General features: G+C 42.3%; 1 protein-coding gene across 1 annotated transcript in view; it reads left to right on the forward strand.

Annotated features, from left to right (window-relative positions):
* Positions 1-20,802, forward strand: part of Nr5a2 (nuclear receptor subfamily 5 group A member 2) — a 122,627-nt gene extending 101,825 nt beyond the window's left edge. Inside the window, exon 8 of the mRNA XM_027417469.2 lies at positions 20,555-20,802. Coding sequence (XP_027273270.1) covers positions 20,555-20,802 — 248 coding nt within the window. The remainder of the gene's footprint in view (positions 1-20,554) is intronic.
* The last annotated feature ends 580 nt before the right edge of the window (positions 20,803-21,382 follow it).

Consider the following 21,382-nt stretch of genomic DNA (forward strand, 5'->3'; position numbering starts at 1 on the left):
CCCATAGATTTCCAAGGTCTCCTCACTGACACCCACATTCAGGGGGTCTGGATCAGTCCTATGCTGGTTTCCCAGCTATCAATCTGGGGACCAAGAGCTCTCCCTTTTTCAGGTCAGCTGTTTCTATGGGTCTCACCAGCCTGATCTGAACCCCTTTGCACATCAGTTCTCCTTCTCTGCAACTGGATTCCAGTTAAGTTCAAGGTTTAGCTGTGAATTTTTTAAATTTTAGTTGTAAAACTAAAAAGCCAAGCAGCTTTAGCATCCACGTTTGACATTCTGACAGTACAATAGAATACTTTTCCTGGGAGGCTCTGCACTGAGCACTTGGTATTTACTCTGTGCGGATTATGCAAGGGTTCCTTGTAGTTAGCCCATGCTGGTTCAGCTGAGGATCCTGGGAAGTCAGTGAAAAGACTCCCCAACCTTTCTTCTGTACCCCTTCCTGGGAAAAAGCTTTTCATTGCCCAAATTAGTTAGGCACTAGTGACATCAACAAGATTAAATTGTCCCTCCCCTTTCTTTCCATTGCTGAATTGGAACCTATAGCCCCATAATATTGGGCAAGTGGCCATCCATCCATTTATATCTTCTGTGAGTAGATACTCAGATGTACACACCACACACACTCCTGTTTTCCCCCTTTAGGGTTACAGGAGCATGCCACTCCACCAAGCCTACCATTAGTCTAGCAGTTTAAAAAAAAAAAAAACAAAAACAAAAAAAAAAAACATATGTTTGTATGCCTCTGTGTATGCAGATCATATGGTTGGGTTTCTTGTGTATCAGATTCCTTGGAGTTGGCAGACACAAGTAAACCACGTGGTGGGGGTGCTGGGAACACTAGATGAGCCATAAATGATCTTAACCACTTCTCCAGCAACACCCCTTCCTTTAATAAACCTACTTTCAGTATTGTTATCCTAACTGTAATCCAAGATTACAGAATCTCTGATTGTAGCTGTTACTTCTCTAGCTAGCACTCAGGCTCTTGGTAAAAGAACTGTCTTTTGGGGCTGGAGAGATGGCTCAGCAGTTAAGAGAACTGGCTGCTCTTCTAGAGGGCTGGGTTCAATTCCCAGCACCCACATGGCAGTTCACAACTGTCTGTAACTCCAGTTCCAGGAGCCCTGACACCTTCATACAGACACATATGCAAGCAAACCACCAATGCACATAAAATACGAGTAAATAAATCATTAAAATATATTAAAAAAAAAAAGAACTGTCTTTCCCGATGCTTGCGTAGTTGAAAGGGAATCCTAAGACTGGGGATATGATTCAACCTAAGACTCAGGGTTCCGTTCTCAGCTGGAGTAGAGGAGGAGATCCTTCCGTGGCATTCTCCACAATCACCCAGGAGAGTTTTTGCTCTGGCTTAACCCAGCTCATTCCGGAGAGGAGGTCAGAGGGTGCAGACTCAGGCAGGAAAGGGGCAGGATGTTATAGACAGCAGGGACTTTCCAAGCTAGCTGTTCCGAGCTCTGTGGGGCCACACTGGTGGGGGAAATCCAGAGTGACAGCAGGCATGCCACCCACCCACCCACCTACCTGGCACCCTGCCAGAGAGGTTGCTGAGCAAATTACGTATGTATGTATGTATGTATGTATGTATGTATGTATGTATGTATGTATGTATGTATGTATATGTTTTAAAGATAGATATTGTGGAGAATTTGTAAATATATTAAAATCAGGTAATAGCTGGGTGGTGGCGGCACACGCCTTTAATCCCAGCACTCAAGAGGCAGAGGCAGGTGGATCTCTGTGAGTTCCAGGCTAGCCTGGTCTACAGAGTGAGTTCTAGGACAGCCAGAGCTATTACACAGAGAAACCCTGTCTCGAAAAAAGGAAAAAGGAGGAAAAAAGGAATCAGGCAATAATGTATGAGTGGACTTGTAGAGAAAGAAAGGAGGAGAGAAAAGTAGGTTTATAAACCACCAAACATGTATCAAGCAAAGGCAGCTGTGGTTACAGTTTCTGTCACTAGTCACATAAGAGTGGAATTTTCTTCCCAAAAAACCAAAAGTGGCTTATGTTAACATTTTTTGTTGCATTCATGTAAGTGTTATCCTATGATCTAGTCGAATTCTTAACTTAGTTTGATGTTTAGTAAATTAGCTAAGATGTGACTTCAGGTCTTTCTCATCCCACGATGGACTTTTCACTTTTAAGCCTTTATTCCCAGAAGTGTCTTCTAGATCCTCATTGCAGATACCCTTCAGGTTCTTCCCTGGTGGCCTGGTGGTGTGCTGGTGTGCAAGTGTCTGTGGCTTGCCCCACACAGCTGGTGTTATTTCCTGCCTTGGACCTCCCACTCACTGGTAACTGCACTCATAGAGGACACTCTTGGGCAAGGGACAGGACTGTGCCATGCACTCTCTCCCCACTAAGTCTAGCCCAGCCACAGGCAAAGGCTTGCATGCGGCCTGAGAAGTAACCTGTAGCTGGGTTGGCTCAGCAATCCTCACTCATCCCCACTGAACAAAGGGAAAGTTCACTCTCCATTGGTGTCTCCCTAGGTGCCCACGACTTGAAGGTAGGTAGATAAGCTCATCAGTAGAGGACTTCTGGGAATTTCAACTAAGCATTTGAGAATTTGTTAGTGACCAGAATGGGCAGGTGATGACGAAGCAGTTGTATATATAACACAGTGTTTGGTGTGTTAACTACCAAAGTGTGGGCTATCCTGCCTCTTTCAGAGGTGTTAAAAGATGCTTCCCTTTGCACACATCTCAGCAGCTGCAACCCCTGCCTGCAACTCCAACTCCAGAAAATCTGATGCCCCCTTCTGGCCTCCACAGGCACTCCACCCACGGAGGGCTTCTGGAATGGCTCCCGATCCAACTCTGGGACCAAGATGGGGCAGGGTTTTGGTGGTAGGAAGTGCACCTCATCTCCATGCCCAACAAAGGGCAAGGTAGAGGGTGGGGCTTAGACTGTAGCTAACCAATGTTAGAAGAGGGAATAATATTGTCAACGCCACTGAGTCTTAAGCATTACATCAGATAATACTAACACAGATACTTAAATAGTCACTGCTGAATTAGTATTAGTTAAGACATCATGAATCCAAAACATAAAACTTTCATCACTTAAACTAAAACTCTTTAGTCACCACTGCTAGGTGGATGTAAGTCCTCTGAATGGTCACACTCTTTCTACCAGTGTTTGGCCTGGATTAGATTGTGTTCTTGTTTTTCTATGTATTAGATGATCAGGAATTTGTGTTAAAGCAGTGTTGAGAAAAGTAAACAGACATCCTTTGGTCAAAGAATAGTCACATCTCAGTTTCCTCTTGAAATAGCATTGCAGAAAAGTAAATGGTCCCGCAGTCAACCCTGCCTTTGGCCACAGCCAGGATGGCCTACAGCTTGCTCCTTGTGATGCAGTTTACTGTCTTAGACCTAACAAAGCTATCTTCAATTAGCTCAGTCTTCAATCTATAGATAACCCCAGCATCAAATTTTGGGCACCGAAGAAGAGAGCTTGGCTCATTTTTCAGCTACATCTGGAAAATTGAGTTGGTGGAGGTTGCCCTTTTCTCTAGCATGGGTATAATTGATGATTCCACAGGAGGCTCATGGGAAGAATATTTGGTTTGTCTTATCCGAAAACATAAGATCCCATGAGGCAGTCATGGTTCCACAGTGGCAGCCTGAGCTGAGCCAGCATCTGGGGATCTGTGTCCTCTCTTAGGGAAGGCCAATGGAAAGCTCCAAGTGTTGACACTCTTCCCTTGAGGCTGGTGTCTGGAAGCCAGTGGTTGGGTATGAGTTTTATATGAGCTTTCCTAGGCAAGAACTGAGTGGACTAGCAGGGACAGTTGTTCAGTACAGTCAGTGCTGCAGGGAGAGGGAATAAATAATGCTGTACCGTCCTAGCCTGTAGTCATTACTGATTTTTAAAAAGTGCTGGATGTCTACAATTTTGTTCAAAGGACTACAGAACCTGGAAAAGCTGTTGCTGCTATTGATGCATAACATATTGCCATTATTGCTCTTTTTATATAAATATATACATATATAAGAAAATAACAAAATGTTTACAAAAATTCAAAAAAAAATCCATTTTGAAGATGAATAAAATGAGATGGAAAGGCAGTTTCTTAAACCAACATAATCAGAGGTTTAGATATAAAATACAGTATTATAGCTGTCTTGGCGAAATCTACAGTTAGATTTTTAAAATCATAGATGAAGATAGCTTCCTCAGCAGAAGACAAGCCCCTGGACTGGAGTTCTCAGGCTAATCTCCCTGCTAGATCTCTGCCACGTAGATTACACAAATACGAAACAGATTGCTGATATAGATTTTCTGTCTTTCACAGAGAAATACAAATCCATGAGCAATTGAATGAATTATTAATTTAAGTATGTCCAAAACCTCGATGCGTATTTGGCTCTAACGATCTTGTTAGGTAGCCAGTTGTTTTTCTTTTAGCACCCCACCCTGAAGACCCTCTCTTTTAATTTTTCAAGCCAAATAATTCAAGCGAAGTATTGGTTTTCTGAATAATTTTTCTCTTCTTTTCAACCTCTGGCTCACTGAGCAGAATTTCAATAAGCTAAGGGAAATGATGTAATAACAGGGAAAGCGTGCTTCTGACTCTTAAAAGGTGGCTTTATTTGACCTTCACGGTCTAGTGAAACCCTGGATACTTAGGTGTGAGTGTGTAATAACAGTTCTCATGGGCTTCAGTGTGGAGGGTAGGGTGGATTGCTTGCTATCTTCTTCAGAGGAACAGAGCATCCCAGTAGAAGCCCCACTAATGCAGAGCCTTTCAACGTGGCTACCAATTGCTAAATGTACACATCTGGTAACCTCAAGCCCATGCTTTCTCCAAGAAATGGGAACTAAAGTTCTGTAAAGGTGAAGCAATTATGTTAGTCTACCTCAAAGGGGGTAGATGACTCGGTGGTTAAGAGCATTGGCTGTTCTAAGAGGACCAGGGTTTGGCTCCCAGCACCCAAATTGGTGACCTATAACCTCTAATTCCAGTTACAGGTTTTTAGACGCCCTCTTCTGGCCTCTGTGAGCACTGACAACACATAGTTCACACAGGCAAAGCATCCATACACATGAAGTAAAAAAGAAATAAACCTTGGGGCTGGAGAGATGGCTTAGAGGTTAAGAGCACTGACTGCTTTTCCAGAGGTCAGAGTTCAATTCCCAGCAACCACATGGTGGCTCACAACCATCCCTTATGAGATCTGGTACCCTCTTCTGGTGTGCAGATATACATGGAAGCAGAATGTTATATACATAATAAATAAATAAAATCTTAAAAAAATAAACCTTTAACAAAATGAAAAATGTTAAAGGGAGTAGAGTGGATCAGGTACAGCACTAAAATACCCATCTCCTCCTGACACTATCCTTTATTCATCGTGTGTCTCTAAGAAACAGTAAGACCAGGGTTGTGAGGAAGTATGCAAAAATGATATAATAGATGGAAAGGTGCCAGGTGTTGGTGGCGTATGCCTTTAATGCCAGCACTCAGAAGGTGGAGGCAGGCAGATCTCTGTGAGTTCAAAGCCAGCCTGATCTCCAGAGCTGCTCCAAAGCAATACAGAGAAACTCTGTCTCGAAAAACAAAAAAACAAAAATGGGAAGGCTCTGGTAATTAAAAAAATTTTGATTCACAGAAAGCCAATATTTCATAAAATACTAATGCAAAAGCAGACACAGTGACACTCTTAATTCCCTATTATTTAAGACAGGGTTGAGGGTTAGGGTTATTTCTCCTAAGCAAGATCTTCAGAACCCAGAACAGAAAGTTTAAACTTCCCAACACAGATAAAACTGAAATCTAACATCTGAAGTAGTGGAGTTTAGGCACTCAGTCCTAATTGGGGATGGTCACCAAGCTCCATAAGACATCCAGATGTTCAAAGACAAACTTGCTTTCTTGTTTTGAGACAGGCTCTCATCTTGTAACTTTGGCTGAATTACAATTCACTAGGTAGATCATGCTGGCCTTGAACTCACTCCCCATGTGCTTAAAAATTAAAGGCCACCACACCTTCTCTTTTATTTGTTTTTTTTTGTTTGTTTGTTTTTGTTTTTTTTGTTGTTTTTTTTGAGACAGGGTTTCTCTGTATGACACCTCTGACTGTCCTAGAGCTCACTTTGTAGACCAGGCTGGCCTTGAACTCTGATTCTAGAATTAAAGGCATGTGCCACCACACACCAGGCCTTCCTTATATAAACTTGACACCAACGCTTCATTTTTTTTCTAAAGCAGGGTTCAGCCTGTGGGTCATGACCACTTTTGGGGGTCGAATATCAGGTATCCTGCATATCAGATATTACACTACAATTCATAACAGCAGCATTACAGTTATGAAATGGTAACAAAATAATTTGTGGTTGGGGGAAATCACCATAACATGAACTGTATTAAAGGGTTGCAACATTAGGAAGGTTGAGAAACCACTGTTCTGTAGCAATAAATAACTATTCTATTCTTTTAAATAGCAAGTGAATTATACTAGGATTCCCATTTCTTCCCAAATAAGAGGAACCATGATTATGGTTCTCCTGCACTCAACAGCCAACCAACCCCCCCCCCATGGAACCCTGGAAGATCAGTCATTGCCAAGATGTTGGCACAAGACGTATCACACTGGGTAGAACACACAGGACAGTGGATGCTCCTGGTATCCTGCTGTCCTCTGAGTAGGAAGTTTCTGTTTGACCTTTTATGTGCAGGCAACAGCTGGCAGAGAGGACCAGATAACTTGAATTGCACACAATTCAATTATTTTGTATAATGTTGAAGGCCTTCATTCACCATTGCCGTTTGGAAAGAGACTTTAAAAACAGGAATTCTGGTACTCTTTGGTTTCTTCCTTTTCCTGTGGCTTCTTTCTCCCTTTCTATCCATGCCCATTTTCTGCCTGAAATTGTCTCCCTTGTTCTCCTGGGAGCACCTGGCTGCAGAACAGGCTATGAAGAGCCTTGTATGGATAGCAGAGCCCCAGAAACAGCAAGTGGCTCCTGGAAATCTAAATTGTAGGTCATCTTGTGGACAGACTGCTATTTCAAAGGAAGGGATTTCTGTAAAAAACGCTGAATTATGAAGGAGTATTGATTGTGTGGGTAGAAGTATCTAGAAGACTCCGTCTTTTGTCTTCTAGACCTGTTTTAATATACAGAAATGTTCAAATCAACTCTTTATTCTCAATCCAGTGCCTTGAGAAAACATAGAACATGCCTGGTGCTCAAATCTTACCTTTTTTCTTCTTAGACAATGTCTCTGAAAGTTGATACTGCTTGCAAAATACTACCAAAGCTAAGCAAGGTGAACCAGAATTGGGTTGATAGGTGCACATACCCAAAATAATATTTTAATTGACTGAGCTAATATTTGGTCCAAGTTCATAAAAGTTTGAAGTCAGATAATTAAATGCAAATACAGTCTTCATCCCAAAGACGATAAGAATGCCTTTAAGCTAATATTTTTAACAAGAGCTGTTCAGCCGCACTCTCTTGTAAATTTTATCATACCTGAGGCAGTTTTCCTCATTCGATTAGCTGGAAAGCTGAATTTATCCCGAGGCAAACCAGACATCTAGTACAGGCTAAACTCCACAACTGGAGCTTAAATTTGGCTTAATATATCCCCACTTGGATCTGCCTGTTTAATTCTCTTTCATATGATAACGTTGGTTTATTCATAGTCTTGACTTGCCACCTGAACAAACTTGAACCTCATATCTTATTCTAAGAAAATAAGAAAACTTTGCAAAAAAGAAAAAGAAAAAAAGAAAAACCCACCAAAGTTCCTGAATGGAAATCAAATGCAAATGTGCCTCAAAACTGTTTCAGGATGTGACTATAAGAATAGAGGTGTGGCTGGGGATGTATGTGGCTGTCCCCTACTCTGTGGGGACAGGTGTTCTCTAAGAAAGGATATAGGAACTGTTACTCCCAAGACCAGCCAAGGTGGCTACGGTTCTGGTGCTCACACGTGAAGTGTGGCGCCCACTGATTTTTATCAAACATTAGGCTTTGTCTTTAAGTCTGATTCACACACAGTTTTATTTGAAGTTTAAAGGCACAAAGGAAATATTAAGTACTATGCCCTCTTTAAATTCTGTCTCTTACTTACTTCCATGCATGTAGAGGTAGTTGCCACTGTCACCTGACCTATGCACCATATGATCTGTTTGCTGGCCTTAAAACCTCACTGCCGTACACCACCTTTCTTCTGCAGGTTTTGTCCCTAAGGATTTCAGAAATTAAATTGCAAAGAAGTTAAAATGTTGCTAGGTGTAAGGGCACATACCTTGGAGGCTAAGGATCACGGGCCGTAGGTCAGCATGGGCTACATGATAGGGCCCTATCTCATATTTTAAGAACACAAAGAAGAAGAAGAAATAAATGTTCTGTGTCACCTGGTACAGTGTTGGTAACATGACATATCACTACTTTACAGTTTCAAGCAAATGCTTTCCCACTGTTCATGGAACTCAATTCCTACAATTTTCAATCAAGTTGTACCTTTTTCTAGAGATAAAATATTGGAGATGTATTCTACTATACCTGAAATTAGTTTTGAATTTGACAAGGCAGTAAACTTAGTGGTAGAACTGCTGTCTCTTTAAAAAAAAAAAAAAAAAAAAAAGCTCAGTAAATTCCTGTTGGGTTGATTAGTTTTTCTATATGTCATATCCCTTGGAGCTTAATGGAAATTACTAAGTTCAGTAATATAGGCATTGGGTGTTGAAGGGTATGTCTGCACTGTGTGTGAAATAAAACACAAGATAGACTGTAGGCTGCCTTTTTCCAAGAGAGTGTGCCTAGCAGCATAGAAAAGAATAAGCCAAGGACTAGTGGACAGGAGGGAAGAAAGGAAAGAGAGAAGGAAGGAGCTTAGTGAGAAAGATGTAGAAAGATGTTACCAGAGTATTTAAAAGATCTCCAGACACAAGCAAAGTCGATGTGTATAAAATTAATATGCAGGCATATTGTTTATTTGAAAGGCCAAGACATCATCCTAACTGGAGCAAGGCATGTTGCTGTCTTGCAACTAACAGACAAGTGGCCATGGAACACTGAGTGCCCTGATGGGGAAATGGACCAGTTAGTGGAATGAAGGTGAAGGAAGGAAATCACAGAGGGGCCAGCACAGGTCCAGGCTCAGGCCCATCTGAAAACAGTTGGTAACAGGGGTGAAATCAGACTGGAGAGGTAAATGCTAGATGAATGTCTTTAATCTTTAGCCCAAGGGCAGTAGCAAGCCATTGGAGAATTTCAGGCACACAATCAGATTCCCATTTAAAGCTATCCTTCTGACTGCCTCGAAGAAAATGAATTGGAGGCAGGCAGCATTGGAAGAATTGAGAACAGTTAAAGAGGTTGCTGAGGCAATAAAGGCAAGTTATGGTGGTGACAGAGAGTAAAGGATAGATTCGAGACATAATTAGGAAGCAGATCCTACAGGACTTGGTGGTGTGTGGACTGGTGAAGAGGAGAAGCGAGTGTGCCTCCATCGGAGACTTGCGGTCTAGCCAGACATCTGTAATTGGATGGATTCTGGCCCAGGAAAGACAGGAGAAGTTCAAGTTTTGAACACTGGAGATTGGGCCGAGTTGTAAACAGTGTGAACTTAAGAACTCCCCAGCCATCTGGGTAGAGAGGGCATAAGTTTGCCTAAAGCCAAATTTATTTGGCAGCCTCCAGCAAGGGCATTGACAGAGCTGGTGAAGATGCTGAACACAGTAGAGTATCAGATGTCCCATGTGGGAGAATCCAAAGGATGTGAGAGACACAGGCACACTAGACAAAATACCTGGCAAGACTCCTGATTGACTCTGTTTCCCTAGACAGCACAACACATAATGGAATTGGAGTGTGTTGCTTTCTGTTAGGGAATGATTCTATGCACAACAGAAGGCTGTTGCCAATCCAGTGTGGAAGAATGAGAGTATGTAAAACTTTGGGAGGAAAAAAGAGAAGAGATGCTAGTTTGGAATATTCAAGAAGCTGTTACATTTGTTCATCTTCCGGGTACTGGCCACGTGCTGGGAACCCAGCTGCAAAGACCATGTCTCTCTCCCTTAGGGCTGCCTTTGTAGAAGGCAAGAAAGACAACTTTAAAAAGCACCCCTTACTTTAGTTACTTGTTTTTTAAAATGTAACTAAAAAGACTTCATCCAAACTAACAAAAAATCTAGAAAGAACATGTGTGTAATGTAAGTCATCAAAGCCCAGCAATAGTTTGAACTTAGAATTAAATGATCTAAGTATCAGAATCTGGGCAGTCGTCACCTGGTAGACAACCATGGTGATAATGGAAAGAACACACAGACGACCCACATCTCACACAAGCAGTACACTGTGCATATTAGACATATGCATTGTATTTTACTTTTCACGCTGCTAGAGATGGAAGCATGGCCTCCTACGTGCTAGGCAAATTAACTATCATGGCCCAAGTCCCATGCACAGTATTTTTATTTTTCTATCTCTCTGTGTGTATGTGTGTGCTCGAGCATGAGCATGCGTGCATGTACATTTGTGCACACGGAGGCCTGAAGTCAATGTTGGGAATCTTTGTTGGTCATTCCTCTACCTAACTCATTGAAGCAGGGCTCCCAGTCCACCCCACACTCCACCGATAGGGCTAGTCTTGCTGACCAGCTTGCTCTGGGAATGCCCTGTCTCCACCTTAGGAGGCTGGAAGTAGAAGCTGGTCAACATTCCCACTCTATTGTTGTTGTTTTTTGTTTTGTTTTTAGATAAACTCTCTGTACATAGCCCTGGCTGTCCTGGAACTCACTATGTACACCAGGCTGGCCTGAGACTCCACCTGTCTCGGCCTCCCAAGTGCTGGGATTAAGTGTGCATCCCACCACACCTGACCTCGCACCCAGTTGCACTTATTTGGCAAGTTCTTTCTTTAACCACTAACTCATCTCCTTAGGACAACAAAGTTTTAGTTAAGGCAGAATATACATAGAACCTATCTTATTTTCTATATAGATTTTAAACTTTTATGTGTTATTTTGTCTAGGAGGATTTGGGTGCTTTTCTCTCTCTCTTTTTTTTTTTTGGAGCAGTTTTGAGTTCATAGCAAAATAGAGACAAGTGTAGATTTCTTGTTTTCCCTCCCTCACCTCCCCCATCACTGGAATGGTGCATTTGTTAGTTGATGGAACTTTATGGGCATCTCATAGTTGCCACCCAAGCCGAACTCGCATTGAGTTCACTCCTAGTGGAGAATATTCTGTGAGTTTAGATCAACACATAGCAATACAAAGTCCCCACTGTGTGTCTTGCAGCATCTTTCCACAGCCCTGGGAACCCTTTGCTCCCCCATTCATTCCTGTCTCCAACTCACCCTGGCAACCACCAACCTTTCATCATCTCCACAGCTCTGTTCTTCAAAGAAGGCCACAGTCAGTGTCATAGAGTATCTCATTTTTTTCCAAATTGGATCCTTTTTATTAAAATTCAGAGTTGAAGTCACCTGCATCTTTTGGAGACTCCATGGCTCATCTATTTTGGGCATTAGATCTCTTACTGTGTGAGTTCACTTATCCAATCACCTAACAGACATCTTTGTTGCTTCTAACTTCAGAGAATTCTGGGTCAAGCTTCTATAAATATCCATGTGTGATATAAAACGTGAATGTAAAATTTCAATTTAGTCACCCCTTTAGTTTGTTCAGTTTTGATGTTTTTGAGAGAGGTCTCTCTGCGTGGACTAGACTGGCCTCACTCAATCTCATACTTTTCCTGCCTCAGACTCTCAAGTGCTGGGGTTATAGGTATGGACCACTGCACCTAACTTCATTTTAATTATTAGTAAATATAAGTTCCATAATGGTAAGTTTGTTGCTGTCCAGCCAATCCAGAAACATCTTTTTATCTTGCAACACTAAAATTCTATGTCTATTAAACAGTGTTTCCAAAATCACCTATCTTCTCTCTGAAGTTGACAAACCTATCTACCTCATATAGGTAGTCTGTCTTTTTGCCTATGGTTTTTTTCCTTTCAGGATAAAGTCCTCAAGACTCATTCATTCAGAATCTTCCCCCGCCCTTTTGTTTGTTTTTGTTTTGGGAGACAGGGTTTCTCCATGTAGCCTTGGCTGTCCTGGAACTCGCGCTGTAGATCAAGATGACCTCAAATTCACAGAGATTCACCTGCCTCTGCTTCCCAAGTGCTGGGATTAGAGTGCTGGGACTAAAGGCATGCACCACCGCCACTTGGCTAGAATTTCCCCTTTTAAGAGGCTGAGTAAACTGCATTTCCCGTACTTTCCCCTCCTTCCTCCCTTCTGTTTCTCCTATTTTCTATTCATAGATGGACATTTGAATTGCTTCTACCTTTTGGCCACTATGAATAAGTGTCAAAATATAATGCATTTTGCTATAATTCAAAGGGGGGGAATAAAATGAGGGGGCAGGGTGTTTTGAGAGGAATACAAAGCATTATAAAGATTGCTCCCAAAAGTCTTCTTTGAGGCGATGACCTTATAGCAAATGAATTGAGGAAGTGACTCTTGCATGGGAAAGGGAGAGTCACCTGGGCGAGAGGACCACAGATGGGAAAGTTCTGAGGCAGATGCAAGCTGTGTGTAGAGACCAAACAATGCAAGAAGAAATGTGGGTGGCTGGCTGAGTGAGGCAGATGAGCTCTCGGCTCTCATGAATATCTGGACAGTGTGCTCACAGTTCTGTACACTGCTCACAGAGAAGCCTGGCCTGTCCCGGCACAAGAGAGCTAGTTCAGAAACCTGTACCACTTCCAAATCTATCCCCCACAAGAGCTACCTTGTTTCCTCAGAAAAAGGAAGTGACAAATGCAGATTAGGTTGCTTCCCATTTTTGAATGGTACATCAAGTCACATCACAACTTTACACTAAACAGTGTCTGAAATAATTCATACCTTTGGTCAAAAACTATTGTGGAAAATTGAAATAAACAGTCAGACATGCAGCTCAAAAACAAGTGATGGGCTGTGGCCTAATGTGGATCTGTGTTTATACTTGTTTGTTAAGAGCAAGACTTTATTGTCTGCTCTTCAAGTCTTTCATTGTCAAGCAGAATGTTAGAGGTGTGGGTGACAGTGGAGATCTTCAAGTTCAACTCTCAGTGTTCACAAATACAGAAACTTTGTCCAACCTAGTGACATGTCCATGTCCCAGAGACAAGTCCTAAGAGTAGAAATTAAGACACATGGTCAATTATGAGCACTCCTTCCAGTTGGAATACAGCTGCCTCTTGGGGATGGGGGTGCTTCTTTTATTTTAAATTTTATTATTGTGTGTTTGTATGTGCAACATGGATATATAGGACATAGAAAATCATCATAGGTCAGCCTTGTGCAATCAGTTTATGTCGGTTTCAGGGCTAATTCGGGTTATCAGGCTTTGCAAAGTATACTAGTTACTTTTTGCTGCTGAGATAAAACATGACCAAAATAGACTTAGGAAGAAAGGGTTTTTATTTTGGTTATGGGGGATATGTGTTTATCATGACTGGGAAGTAAGGCAGCAGGACCAGGCAACAAAGAGATCCCATTTCAACCCCAATCACAGAAAGCAGAAAGAGTAAATTAGAATGGAGAGCCTACAAACTCTCAAAGCTCACTCCCAGCACTATACTTCCTCCAGAAAAACTACACCTAGCCTCATCTTCTCCAAACAGTACCACCAACTGAGAGCCAAGTATTCACATACCTGAGCCTGAGGACACTTCTTGTTCAAACCACCACATGCAACAGGCCCTTTACCCACTGAGCCATCTCACCAACCCTGGTGTATTTTTTTTCTATAAGACAGACAGAGGGAAGACATGGTTGCAGGTGACATTCTCCATGTAACAATGCTCCCTGAGCACTGTGTCCTAGCATGTCACACACAACGTAAAACACCTTGTGTATTTGTAGCTACTGAGGTTCAGACTTTAAAAATGGCAGGAGGATGAAAGTGGTCACCTGAAACTTAAGATTTGGTACTGTTTCCCTTGAATGGTCTTTATTTTGGTATTTTGTGCATATGGGTGCTTGTCTGCATGTACGCCTGCACACCAGAAAAAGGCCATTGGATCCCAAGATACAGTTGTGAGCTGCCATGTGGGTGCTGGAAATTGAACTCAGGACCCCTGGAAGAGCATCCAATGCTCTTAACCTCTGAGCCATTTCTCTAGCTTTGTGATCTTTTTGATTGAAAATGGAACAATGTCTCCAGTACTTCTCCCGCCTTTTACTTTAATTTTGGAAAATGAGCCATCAGAGATTCTGTTTTTTGTTCATGAAAAGTCCAACTATAGGAAAAATGGCCAAGTTGACTGGTGCTGAGACCCTAGCCACCTTCCACGTGCTGTTGGAAGCAAACACAGTCCCCACATGTCATCTGCTCACTCAGGAAGGGCTGTTTTACTCTTAAGTAACCTTTTAAGACGGGGAAGTTATTCCTTGTTTTGCACATGAGAAAGTGGCCTCTGAGGAGTTGAGTAGCTTGTTTTTGAGACTAGTCATGAAGACTACATTAGACCGCTGTTGTCACTAATTTTTGTTGAACTCAAATTTGGACCATGGGATGAAATGGTCTTAAAAACTTTCTCAGTCGTTGAGACATTTTTCCTGACACCCAGGTGGAAAGGGTTGGGTAGGCCTTGTTCAGAGATGTCTCTGAAGGCATCCTCAATGCTAGACTGTCTTCAGTCACAACTGTGATTCTGTTCACAGTGGTCTGTGACATTTAAGATGGCGGATTGCCTCCGAGTCATCAGGAGCAGTAGCTGATGCATTCCAGTATGGATGCTAACCGTTTGTGAGGAGCATTCTTTATCATATAGTACGCTTTCGAAACTCAACAGTTTGGTTAACCAGCATATCCCCACCTGCAGGTTGTCCTGACCAGGCTGACTATCTCCACCTCTGACTTTTTCATCGTGTGTAGCATATCGCCCTTCTCATAAACAATCCTTCATAAGCGGTCCTGCACAGCCCCCACAGCCTCTTCCAAACCTTCGCACGACTCCTGCACTTTCAGCCTCACACGCCCCCTTGTCAAGCCTCAGCTCTAGACCACCCTCCACAACCTCTCTGCTGGATCTAGGCTGCCCTTGTATTTCTGACCATCGCCCATTGTCACACGGGCTCCCATCCCTTCTCCCTTTTCAGGCCTTACGGTTGACCGCCAGCTTCCTTAATAGATCCTGGAAAGCACTGGGAGCTGCTGGATGCTGCTGTATCAGTCCAAGGCCAGCAAGCCATGATCCCTTTCAGGTCCATCCTCACTCCTGTGGCCATATGTTCCCCAGTGGCTTCCAGTCTGGCCTCGATAGTGGGCCTACACCTTCTTTTCTGTGGCTCCTGCACACACCCATTGCTTTCCTGTCTTTTTAGAAGGGTGTCCTTTGGAAAACAGAGTGAGCCGGGTTTTTTGTTGTTGTTGTTTTTCCTGTGCATCCTGTGCATGGGCACCACTTTTAGAGAAAATCCAGGTTGCTGACACATACATAACCCTCTTCAGGCCATCCCCCATCCCTCTCTAATGCTCCCCGATCCCCTCACACATATACATCGTGCTGTATCGGTGCTCCAAGCACGGATTCCTTTGGGTTTTGTGTATGGGACACTATCTGTAGGTCAGCTTTTTTTCATCTCTTGGTTTAGTTCACCCCTACTAGAGAGATGAGATGGCTCGGCAGTTAGCAGCACTGACTGATCTTCCAGAGGACCTGGGTTTGATTCCCAGCACCCAAAAGTCTTCAGGCCTCATCTCCACAAAGAAGCCTTGAGCCCTGAGTTAGGTGTCCATCCAATGTGGTTTCAGGGTCCCACTGCTTCTTATATTGAATTAAATGGGCTAACATTTAATTAACACAGGGACTGTTATTCCTGTATCTTCAGCATCTGGCTCTTTCTTCTGAAGCCATGCCTTGCGCACGTATGTGTGAAAAGGTAAGATACGCTAAAGTGCTTTGTAGGTCACAAAGGCCCACAGTTGTAAGAGCCTCTATTTCTACAGACGTAAAGAGTGCAAGCACTTTGTCTCTATCAGTGGTTCTCAACCTTACTATTGCTGAGACCCATTAGTATAACTCCTCATGTTGTGGTGACCCCAACTTAAAATCATTTTCTTGGCTACTGTTAGGAATTGTAATGTAAAAATCAGTATTTTCCAGTGGTCTTGGGTGACCCCTGTGAAAGGGTCACTTGACTCTGAAAGGGTCCCGACCCATAGGTTGAGAACTGCTGGTGTATATGTGTTGAGCACAGCCCTTCTAAAGGTTATGTTTCTTGTACTAATTTGCTTAAAGTCATCAAAGTTGTGTGTTCAGCTTGGTAAAAAGTAACTCAGCTCAATAAGCATATCACTACAAATATATCATGGTAGAGGGGTCATAGGAATAAGTTTGGAATCTTGAGTTTCAGGGTTTACTGGAAGCTGAGAGTAGAATCTGATTTCAGGCGACTGCACAGAAGATCCCTCTCCCCTCCTCTCCCCAACCATCTCCCCGGGTGCATTTTGTTCATACAAGAGCAAGCCTCCTCTCCAACCTCCAAAACTTGTTACAAAATTATTTATACAAATTATTCAAATGTATCCCCTTAAAATACTTTTTAAAACCTTCTCATAGAAAGTTCTTTTCTCTTCCCCCACTGTATCAAAGGAAAAAGCATTCTGCCTACAAACCACGTGACAATACCTATATATTTATATCCCGTCATCCCTCAGTTCTGTTTGAAAAAGACTCTTGTCCTGGTCCCCGCCAGGCCACTTGCTCAGCAAAAGAGCAATCTTTGAAAGTGTGTGTAACAGCAAGGTCACCGCCTCTCCCGTGACAGTGACCAGGGAGGCCAAGGTTCATCTTCAGAGAGAGCCGAATCTTGCCGATGACAGGAAAGTCAGCAGCGCAGTAATATATTCAAGAAGGCCTAAGGGTCTACTTCTCAATAAGGATGGAAAAAAAACCCTGAGCACCCCACTGTGAGCTTATCGTAATGTGCTTCATAGAAAAAGTTAGTAATTAGTCCCCGAGTGACTAAAGTAGAATAGATAAGCGATTGATACTTAGAAGGAAGCACAAAATGCTCTTGCCAGTCATCAAATTTTAAAGACTTGCAAGAAGGGGTTGGGGATGCCTCTGCCTGTTTACAGTCTCCAACACAGAATTTGTAACAACTACTAGTGGGTTGGTTTTTTTGCTTTTTTTTTTTTTAATTGTATGAGAATGAAGGTTATGTAAATGCCAAAAGACTGCAGAGTGCCAAATGTAAGATGTTTGAGATCAGGTGTAAGAGCCACAGAGCTGGTGGGAATTCCAGAGGGTGTCACTCTTTTCCTCCAGCTGGGGTTTTGCTGTTGCAATCCAGATGTGTCATACACAGTATTTACTGGGGGTAAACTGAAATGCAAGTCGATTGCATTCTTAAATGTTCATGAAAGGAGATAAACTTACGGAAAAAAAAGAATTTAGTGGTTATTGTAGGAATGCACTCAAGTTTCCTAAAGAGGAAATACACACAAACCACATCAAAGAAAATTCCAGGTTTCCTGGGAGGAGAGGTTTTCACCTATATTTTGGCATTTACCATGTCTGTTGTTTTTAGGTCCTTGTGAGCTCTTCTCTATATAGACCATTTAGATTGGGTGGAATAACCAAGGTTTATGTGTGAGACACAGGACCCCAGGGAGAATTACAGTTCCTATGGGACTGCATGCAGGATTCCCATGGCAACACCAACCAGCAAGTCAAAGCCCTCATTGGGAAGCATCTAGAACAAGTCTTGCTATTTGGACCACAAAACTTAACCACATTGTGATTTGACTTAGAGACATTAACCTTTAAAATATTTCAATTAAAGAAAATACATTGTATATATACAATTTTTCAAAAAAAAGTTTGTAATTGAGAAGGAAAGCAGATTGGCTCACAGGATCATAATAAAGTTCACTTCACAGTTATCATCTTGTAAAAATATACCAACAATGTAAAGGAACAGTCACTAGTGTATTGTCTGAGGATGCCTTGCTAATGTGTGGGCCTCTCCCCAGCAGCTTGCAGTCTCTAGAGGGAGATGGACAGTGTAATAGATGGAGGCACAAAAGAGCAATGATCCAGCAACTGCTTGCCAGCAAATGGGAGCCAGTTCATCAACATTGCCTTCGTCTTCCCTTTCTCTCCCTTTTGGGTTCTGGCTGTGTCCTCCAGGCTGCTGCTTTTGGACTGAGATTACACGTGGGTGCCACCATGCCTGGCTTGCCTTTTTAAAAAAAAAAAATCTTAAAGTATAAGCCTTTGGGACAATTAACAGCATACATTTTATTATATTTAAAGCTAAATTCATTGAAGTAGTTTAGGGAGATGATTTAGTCATGTGAATTCAACCCTGATAATTGCGGCGGGGAGGGTGGTGGTGGTGGTGTGGTATATATTTGACCAAAATATGTGAAACCTAAGTCCTTTCCTCCTATATGGAAAACTGCAAATGTTTTGAACTTTTCGGAGAAAGTACCGATTTGGCCCAGTATTCTCAGAAGTTAGCCGTAAATGATCATCTGAGATTCTTCGGTGCTCAGTTTAGGATAGTATTCAAATAATCTGTTTTACATACTGTTTTCAAAAAACCACTTTCCCCCAAAGCTCTCCTCATTTATCTTATACATTCCACACTGCTCAAGTTCCTGCATCCTCCCAACTCGTCTCCGACTATTCCTAGCTTCTCTGCTGCCTCGTGCACGTCTTTCACTATCATAGGAAGTGTGCAGTCATCTTTAAACCACCGTGACCCAGCTTCATGTAGAGTTCTCTTTCCTGTTGAAGGTATTTTCTGATCATTTAAAGTAATTTAAACCCACTTTAAAAATATTACACTCTAAGGGGGGACAGTGGTGGTGCACTCAGGAGGCAAGAGGCAGGCAGATCTCAGTGAGTTCAAGGCCAGCCTGGTCTACAAATCGAGTTCCATGACAGCCAGGAGTGTTATACAGAGAAAACCCTGGGTTTTTTCTTGCTGTTTTTTGGCAGGTTGGGGGGGGGGGGAGTGTTCACATTAGGATGGGAAGTATTTGGTTGGCTGTCAAATGAATGCCAGGTGCCACAAGGTTTCAAGGTAGCATGTGTTTGGTTGTCCCCCTCAGTCAATACTCAAGTATTTTTGTGCCTCCAGTCTCTCTCACTTTGAGCTAGAATTTTCTCTCCATGTTGTGTATCTTCTTCTTACTGATTCCTCACTGGTTTGAATCTGGGCCAGAGACTTGGTAATAGAGAGAAGCTCCTAGTGCAGATCATGATTCAAATATAAACACTCAGATCCTCCCGAACACGGTCCAGTGAGTGGTACATGGAAGGGAACCTTACTGTAGACTCATGGAGAGACTACAGACAAGAGACACACACACAGCACCTAACATACTGGCTATGAGTTACTATGGTAACAGCGACCTTTCATCTAGCACATTTAACCTTTTACTCATTTTGCTCATAGTATTTGGTTTACTTGAGAATCTTGTTTATTTTTGTCCAATTAGAAAATAAAGGATGGCTGTGTCTGTTTACTCAGTGAGGAATATATATAAACATGCATATTTTTTCCAGCAGCTTCTATACACACTTCATGTAAATGTTATACAGTGAATGTAAATAAACTCCAGAAGTACAATTCCAGCATTCCATCTTTCCCAAGTCCATCATCTGTGTGCGTTTGTATGTGAGCCTGACTTTTGTGGTACTGTGTCTCTTTCATATCCAATATGTAGAAGGACCTCTAGGGCAGATGTCTTAAAACTAGATGATCGCCCAGAGTTAGGCAGGATGAATTGCCTGCGTCCAGCTTTTTCATAGCTGTGACCCAGGACTAGGAGAAAAAGAGTAAAGTGTCAGCCTTATGAAGCCGAGTTCAGGTTAAAGGGCACCAAGCATCCTGGCTTGTATTCTGCCTAAAGGACAAGGCTTTCATTTGATAAAGATCATTAGTCACTGAGATATATATTTGAGAGAGTTCCCAGTAGCGAACCTTCAGTTGGCAGTCACTGGAGTGTACCAGATGGTTCATTAGCATAGGCTAGACAAGGCAAAGGCTTTCAGAATCATTTAGAAAATGTCAAACAGAAACAAGAACCCTGTCACTTTTTATTAGAATTAACTACATCACACCCTGGACACAGATTTCACCTTGGGTCAGAAAAATTAATACAGAATTATATGAATTGTGTAATATACTGGTTTAAGATAGGTCTTTCTCTAGGGACTCATTTGCTGGCAATATATTATGATCCCTCTCCTCAAGCCTTTCCTTTTGTAAGATATGAGAAGAGTTGACCTTGCTCAAAATCCATTGGTGTCTAATTGGTTTGAGGTATATGCAGAATTTCAACAAGACCGCCTTGCAAAGATCTTTTGCGATCCTTTTCCCAGGAAGCATGGTGAGTGAGGCTTCCTGAATATTCAACGGCGTATAAATCACACATTATATCAAGGGGAAAACACAACCATGAACTGAACATTGCTTTAGTAAATAGGAATCTAAAAGAAAAGACAAAAACTCACCGTTGAAATCGTGTCTTTGTTTTTTAAACACAGATGTCAAGAATATTGAGAACTTCCAGCTGGTGGAAGGTGTCCAGGAACAGGTGAACACTGCCCTGCTGGAATACACGGTTTGCAACTACCCACAGCAAACAGAGAAATACGGACAGCTACTTCTTCGACTCCCAGAAATCCGGGCAATCAGCATGCAGGCGGAAGAGTATCTCTACTACCGGCACCTGAATGGAGATGTGCCCTACAATAACCTTCTAATTGAGATGCTGCATGCAAAAAGAGCCTAAGTGACCACTCCTAGAAGCTTGCTCTAGGAACAAAGAGACTGGAGGAAGGCGAGGAGGAGGAAGAAAACATAATACTCTGAATGGCACCAAGCAGTGCTAATTAAAGAAACTGAATTTCAAAATGTGTAATAATCAAATAACTTAATTGCAAGTAAATGATCTATCAGGGTATTTGTACTGCAAACTGTGAATCGAAGGCTTCTCATCCCCAAAGGAGTTAAGGATTCATATGTAACGGGGTGATTGACCTCACAGTCCAATACCACATCAGAATAGAAATGGACAGAACGATTCTTGTATATTTAAACTGTTATTAATAAATTCAGCAGTTGATCGGTGTTATTAATTGGACTTGTCCATAATTCCTCCCTGGTGAAGCTGAACAACTCTCAAGAAAGAACACATGGGCTGTGCCTTGGCAGCCCCTCCCTCCTCCCAGAAGGCCCTACACCTTCTGACCTGTGAACTCTAAAGCTATACTAAGGACTTTGTTCAGCCACACCCACCAGTAGCTCCACTAAGTCATGAGTTCTGAATGTCTGTCTTAGACCTGCCAACAGCTAATAAGAGCAATGTATAA

This window comes from Cricetulus griseus, chromosome 5, assembly GCF_003668045.3.
Source record: "Cricetulus griseus strain 17A/GY chromosome 5, alternate assembly CriGri-PICRH-1.0, whole genome shotgun sequence".
NCBI lineage: Eukaryota > Metazoa > Chordata > Mammalia > Rodentia > Cricetidae > Cricetulus > Cricetulus griseus.